The 6,483-nt window shown below is 59.4% G+C and overlaps 2 protein-coding genes across 11 annotated transcripts in view; one reads left to right on the top strand and one right to left on the bottom strand.

Annotated features, from left to right (window-relative positions):
- The window catches only part of THOC5 (THO complex 5), a 12,921-nt gene extending 9,095 nt beyond the window's left edge, over positions 1–3,826 (top strand). For all 7 annotated transcript variants that reach the window (XM_015644350.2, XM_019008400.2, XM_015644354.2 and 4 more), the window contains 8 exons: positions 1,037–1,138; positions 1,232–1,328; positions 1,581–1,695; positions 2,576–2,679; positions 2,763–2,850; positions 2,965–3,080; positions 3,234–3,424; positions 3,621–3,826. In XM_015644350.2, the coding sequence (XP_015499836.1) occupies positions 1,037–1,138; positions 1,232–1,328; positions 1,581–1,695; positions 2,576–2,679; positions 2,763–2,850; positions 2,965–3,080; positions 3,234–3,424; positions 3,621–3,684 (877 nt within the window). In that variant the 3' untranslated portion in view covers positions 3,685–3,826. The remainder of the gene's footprint in view (positions 1–1,036; positions 1,139–1,231; positions 1,329–1,580; positions 1,696–2,575; positions 2,680–2,762; positions 2,851–2,964; positions 3,081–3,233; positions 3,425–3,620) is intronic.
- An 831-nt stretch (positions 3,827–4,657) lies between these two features.
- The window catches only part of NEFH (neurofilament heavy), a 5,498-nt gene continuing 3,672 nt past the window's right edge, over positions 4,658–6,483 (bottom strand). Inside the window, exons 5-6 of one of the 4 annotated variants that reach the window (XM_033518222.1) lie at positions 5,846–6,478; positions 4,658–5,800 (exon numbers count right to left, since the gene is read on the bottom strand). In XM_033518222.1, the coding sequence (XP_033374113.1) occupies positions 5,153–5,800; positions 5,846–6,478 (1,281 nt within the window). In that variant the 3' untranslated portion in view covers positions 4,658–5,152. The other 3 variants (XM_033518221.1, XM_033518220.1, XM_015643456.2) reach the window with 3 other exon arrangements.

Genomic DNA, 6,483 nt, shown 5'->3' with positions numbered 1-6,483 from the left:
GGAGCCCTGCAGAGCCTGGAGCTCATCAGGCAGTGATTCCATGGGGTTTGGGAGCCCTGCAGAGCCTGGAGCTCATCAGGCAGTGATTCCATGGGATCCAGGATCCCTACACAGCCCGAAACTCATCAGGCAGGGGCCCCTCTGCCCCCGTGGGTTCAGGAGTCCTGCACAGCCCAATCACCTTCCTCCCCCTCTCCTCTGCCATGACAAGCCAGAGTCAGGGAGTTTGGGAATGTCTCAGCAGTTCCAGAGCTGTCAGGAACTGGGGAAAAGCCTGTCCTGCTGACACTTTCAGCCTCCCTCTCACAGGCAGAGCCTGGCAGCTCCCTCACCTGACTGCTGCTGAGGTCACCTTGTCCTGAGCTCCAGAGATGCAGCTGCCTCTCCCCGTGCTCCCCAGAGCCTGCTGGAGCCTGATTGGTGTGAGGAAAAGCTCAAGTGGCAGCTTTGGGAGCCTGCCCAGGGAGCTCCCACCAGCTGCCAGCTCTCTGGTGGCTCTGCCTGTGACAGGAGGTGCCTGAGGAAGAGGGAGGTGGGAGAGGCTGGTCTGGGCTTTCCTGGGAGCAAGTGCTGCCTCCCAGCCTGTCCCATATGCAGCCTCCTCATCCTGTTGGGGTTCTCTTCTTGCTGCAGACACCCCAAACCCTCTATGACAGCAGCTGGAGATCCTGTGCAGGGCATTCCCTCGCTCCTGCTTCCCCTTTACCTCAAACCAGGGAGGCTGTGCCTTGAGCCAGACCCCAAATCCTACACAGCCTCTTGTGCTTGGTTGGTCTTGTGTGTACAGTCAGACACGAGGAATTCTATGGCACTGCAGGGAGCAGCTTCCTGGATGAGCAGGAGCTGGTGCCCTGTGATTTCCATCTTCTTCCAGGCAGGGAGGAGACAGCTCTCCTTCTGGAGTGGAGTTATGGGGGAGTCATTCTGGTCTTGAACTCACAAAGCTCATAATCCCTTTCTCTGGGCTTGAAGCCTGTTCATGGAGGAATGAAGAGCCCAGAGTGCTGCTGATTGACCTCTCCCCTCTTTCTGCCAGGGACCTGCTCTCCCCAGACTCCCTCCTCAACTGCCTCTATCCAGGGGACCACGGGAGGAAAACGCCCAACCCGGCCAACCAGTTCCAGTTTGATAAAGTGGGGTGAGTGTCACCCAGACCATTGCCATTAGATCCTTGCTCCAGCACAGCAAATCCTCCCTGGCTTGATGTGACCCTTCCTCATTGTCCCCACAGCATCCTGACCCTGAGTGACTACATGACAGAGCTGGGACACCCCTACGTGTGGGTGCAGAAGCTGGGTGGCCTGCATTTCCCCAAGGATCAGCCTCAGGCATGGCACAAACCCCTCCTCTCTCCCCCACGCCACTGGGCTGAGATGTGGGGTGCTGTCAGTCCCCCTGCTGGCACCAGCTGCTCCCAAGCCATGGCTGGGACAGGCTGAGCTGGGCTGGGTGTGTGTGGGGGCCATGCTGACCTGTTTTGTGTCACACTTGATAGTCCAAGCCCTTCTTGTGACACTGAATACTGGCTGCCTGTCCCTGTGGGGATGTGGCTCCTGGCCTGACATCCCTCCTGCCCACAGCACACGGTGGCTGCTGACAATTCCCTGAGTGCCAGCCACATGGAGCTGACGGTGAAGCTGCTCCGGAGCCGCCTGCAGTCCCGCCTGGCCCTGCACAAGCAGTTTGCTTCCCTGGGTGAGAGCTGGGCTCCCCACCCTTCCCTGGGGCCAGCGCTGCAGTGACAGGGTCCTGGTCCTGCACATTCCTTGGGGACAGGGATGCAGTGGCAGGGTCCTGGTCCTGCACATTCCTCGGGGCCAGCGCTGCAGTGACAGGGTCCTGCCCATCCATTCCTTGGGGACAGGGATGCAGTGACAGGGTCCTGCCCATCCATTCCTTGGGGACAGGGATGCAGTGGCAGGGTCCTGGTCCTGCCCATCCCTTGGGGCCAGGGGTGCAGTGGCAGGGTCCTGCACGTTCCTGGGGGACAGGGGAGCAGTGGCAGGGTCCTGATGCCGGGAAGTATCTCTTCCCTGCTCAGCTAGGTGCCATGGTCCTGAATCCCAGTTATTCCAAGCTGCTGCCCATCTTCAGCCAGGATCTGAACTGGGAGGGAGAGTGGAACAGCAGCAGTCACAGGAGAGGAGACATCAGCTGGCTGATGTCACCTTTGCTGGGTGGCAGTGCCACCCTCAGCATTCTCAGTTGTTCCCTCAGCCCTTGGAATGAAGGGACTGCCCATTTTGGGTGGCAGAGGAAGGTTCTGCCCCTTCAGTGCCCAGCACCTCTTTGGGAATGTCCATCCCAGCGCTGGGAAGTGGTTTGGGATGTGGTGGGAGGTGAACTGCACACCATGCATGTTGTGTGCCTGCCAAGCAGCCCGGGGGTCCAGTGGGATCACGAGCCAGGGATCCAGTGGGGCTGCAGGATGGGATCCCATGGGATCCCCTGCTGGGCACTTGATGGAGGACATCATCATCCCCAGGCCCCGCTTTGGGAGTGTCCCCACTGCAGGATGGTGACAGAGCTGTGTCCCCAGCCCTGCCCTGCTCAGGGGCCCTGTCCTTGCTTTCAGAGCACGGTGTTGTGCCGGTGTCCAGCGAGTGCCAGCAGCTCTTCCCGACCAAAATCGTCTCGCGCCTGGTGAAGTGGACTGCCATTCCCTACGAGGATTATGCTGTAAGTGCTGAGCACGAGGCTGAATCCTTCCCTTCCAGCTCCCACATGGCTCTGCAGCCATCATTCCTCCTCCTCCTCCTTAGGAGCTGCCCTACACTAAGGATGTGATAGAGGCTGGCTTGGCTGAAGACACTCACCTCTATTACATGGCTCTGATAGAGAGGGGAACAGGTAGGCGCTTTTCCTTCCCTTGGGAATTCCCAATCCCCATCCCAGGGCAGCTTTTGGGAGTCTTCATGGATATCCAGCTGGAGGCCCTGTGGGTGACACCTTTTCCCTGCTCAGCCAAGCTCCAGGCGGCCGTGGTGCTGAATCCTGGTTATTCCACGCTGCCTCCCGTCTTCAGCCTGTGCCTGAACTGGAAGGGAGAGCGGAACAGCAGCAACGACGACAACATTCGGGTACTGTGGGCTGGGAACTGGATTTTTGGGGGTGTCCCCAGCACTTCTGTGTCTGTAAAAAGGGAGTGTTGGGGTGAGCTGGTGGTGGCTGGACCCACCTGGGAATGCGGAGCAGAGATCCAAGCCCGTGCCAACCTCATCCCTGTTTTCCAGGCCATGGAAAGGGAGGTCAATGTCTACTACAAGGAGCTGTGGGGTCCCAAACCTGGCTACCAGCTCCTCACCAACCAGCTGCAGCGCCTGTGCATGGTGCTGGACGTGTACCTGGAGACAGAGCCCCACGATCCCAGCGTGGAGGGGCCCAAGGAATTCCCCCAGGAGAAGATGTGTCTGCGCCTGGTCAGGTGGGAGCTGCCTGGGGACTGAGGCTGCTGGCAGGGACTCTGGTGGTGGCATTGCTGTTCTGTGGAGCCACCTAGAAGCCTGTCCTAGAGGGATCTGCCCCCACAGCAGGGCAGTAGCCCAGGATTTGATTTCCTGTGGGTGCCATGGGATGTTCCTGTTCCCCATGGGTCACAGTCTCTCCCTCTTCTCCTCCAGGGGTCCCCTGCGCCTGAAACCGTTCAAGTTCAACTACCCCCAGGGGTTCTTCAGCCATCGCTGAGCAGCCCTGGGCATCATTCTGGGATGGGACTCCTTCACTCTGTGGGAAGAGTGTCCCCATCCTGACATTTCTGCTCCTTTTACAATATTTTGGGTTTTGTGTGAAGGTTTTGTAGTCAAAGGGATTAAACTGAGCTAAAGAAAAAAAATGTGTGGGTGGCTTGTCTGTGCAGAGGTCTGGGATGAGAGACCTGTGAGGGCTGCAGCAAGCCCTGTGTCCCATCCCTGGGCTCTGACAACCTTTCCAGGGACACTCCCTGCCTCCTGACATCCCTCCCCACCACAGGCACAGGGGAGCTGAGATGGCTAAAAACTGAGGTGGCTAAAAATAGCCCTTTTCCAGAGCCCGCACTGCAGCCCCAGCCTGTCCTTGCCAGTTGGCTGCCATCCCACTTGGCATAATCCCTGCATCCCGGGGGGCTTCTCTGCTCCTTGTGCTTGGAGGGGAGCAGAGCGGGGTCCTGGGAGAGGCAGGATGAGGGTTGGGACATCTCAGTGTCCCAGCTTGGCATCAGGGAGTTGGGATGTGCCCCCTCCCTGGCACTGCTGAGTGGGGGTTCCATCCCCTCTCCCAAAATCACTGTCCCTCCTTCCTCCCAGGCTCTCTGTGGAGAGTGATTTGTCCCCCAGGAGGGCTGGCAGCCCCTCTGCTGCTCCCCCCAGCCCCTGCCCTCGGTGCAGTGCTGCAGTGCCAGGCTGTGCCGCAGCCCTTGGGTTAAACCAGGCTCTCCCAGCCCCTCGGGAGCCACGCTTTAAAAAAAGAAGGGAGGGGAAAAACACACTGAAATACTTTGGGAAGCGCAGCAGGGCTGCCCCTCTTTCCTTCCTCAGGACACAGGGTCCTCTGTGCCTGCTGTGGAGTGTGTTTCCCCTCTGGAAATGTCACCCACCCCAGCCCTGGGTGGCAGATCCCAGCCCTGCATTCCCACCTTCCCTCCCCGTCTTCTCCCCAGCACGAGCCAGCAGAGCCAGGGTGTTTCCATAAGCACTTTTATTTGGTTATTGCACAGAAAGCAAAGATCAGTGGGCTGAGGTTCCTGGTGCACCGTGTGTGTCTGTGAGCATTCCAGCAGCTCCCAGCCTCTCCCACCTCTGCCCAGAGGGACTGTCACCCCCCCAGGGCAGGGCAGGACCCCGCCAGCCCCCCCAAGCAGCTACAGCTCTGCATTGCACTCATCCATCCATTGCACATACATTAAATAAATGCACTTAAGAGGAGAAGGGCGGTGGGGCTCCCCTGGGGGTCCCCCCTCTTCTCCTGGGTTATAATTCAAGTGTTTAAATGTGGCGCTCGGCGAGTATCACGTTCTGCGAGGGAAGCAGTCGCCCACCCGAGGGGCTCTCACACACCTATTGCTAAGGGAAAGCCTGGCCTGGGGGTCCCTGGGGTCCCACCCCGGGCCCAGCCATCGCAGGGAGCGGAGCAGCTCCCGTGCCCGGCGGTGCCTTCGGCGCATGGGACTCTTCCATCACTTCTTCCCTGGCTCTGGGGCTGTGCCCTCCTTGCTGGAGGGGGCCTCGGCTTTGGGGGGTTCCTTACTGGCTTTGGGCTCGTCTTTGGGTTTTGCTTTAGCTTTGGGTTCCTCCGCTTTCTTGGGTTCCTCTGCCTTCTCCTTCTTGGGCTCCTCCACTTTCTTGGGCTCCTCCACCTTCTCCTTCTTGGCCTCCTCCGCCTTCTCCTTCTTTGGTTCTTCTACTTTCTTCTTGGGTTCCTCCACCTTCTCCTCAGCCTTTGGCTTCTCAGCCTCCTTGCTGGCTGCCTTGCTGACCTCCTGCTGAGGTTTTGCTGGAGCCTCCTCGGCTTTTCCCTCTTCAGCGGGTTTGGGGCTTGGCTTGGTCTCTTTGGCCTGTGGAGCTGGAGGCTCTGGCACAGCAGCCGCCTTCTCTTTGGGTTTCTCCTCTGCCTTGGCCAGGACATCCTTCTTGGGAGCTTCCTCCTTCTTACCCTCCTCGGGCTTGGAGGGAGCCTTCACCTCCTTGGGCTGCTCCTCCTTGGCGGGGGCCTTGGGAGCAGGGCTCGGCTCCTTGGCTGGGGCCACTTCCTTCTGCGGGGACTTGGCCTCCTCCTTCACAGGAGATTTGACTTTCTCTGGGGACTTCACAGCCGGGGGCTTGGCCTCCTCCTTTGANTTCTCTGGGGACTTCACAGCCGGGGGCTTGGCCTCCTCCTTTGACGGGGTTGGGGGCTTCTCTGGGGACTTCACAGCCGGGGGTTGGGCTTCCTCTTTTGAGGGAGTTGCAGGTGGCTCTGGAGACTTCACAGCCAGGCTCTTGGCCTCTTCTTTAGAGGGGGCCGGGGGTTTCTCCGGGGACTTGACAGTCGGGGTCTTGGCCTCCTCTTTTGAGGGGGGTGTGGGTTTCTCTGGGGATTTCACTGTTGGGGTCTTGGCCTCATCCTTTGAGGGAGGTGCAGGTTTCTCTGGGGATTTCACTGTCGGGGTCTTGGCCTCCTCTTTTGAGGGTGTTGGTGGCTTTTCAGGGGATTTGACAGCTGGAGTCTTGGCTTCCTCCTTTGAGGGTGTTGGGGGTTTCTCTGGGGACTTCACAGCCGGGCTCTTTGCCTCCTCCTTTGAGGGGGTTGCAGGTTTTTCTGGGGATTTCACAACTGGGGTCTTGGCCCCCTCCTTGGAGGGGGTTGGGGGCTTTTCAGGGGACTTGACTGCTGGGGTTTTGGGCTCCTCCTTTGAGGGGGACTCAGGTTTCTCTGGGGTCTTGGGCTCCTCCTTTGAGGGGGACTCGGGTTTCTCTGGGGTTTTGGGCTCCTCCTTTGAGGGGGACTCGGGTTTCTCTGGGGTTTTGG

Source organism: Parus major, chromosome 15, assembly GCF_001522545.3.
Source record: "Parus major isolate Abel chromosome 15, Parus_major1.1, whole genome shotgun sequence".
Taxonomy (NCBI): Eukaryota; Metazoa; Chordata; class Aves; order Passeriformes; family Paridae; genus Parus; species Parus major.
Note: the sequence above shows the minus strand (reverse complement) of the source record. Positions and strands in the feature narration are given on the sequence as shown.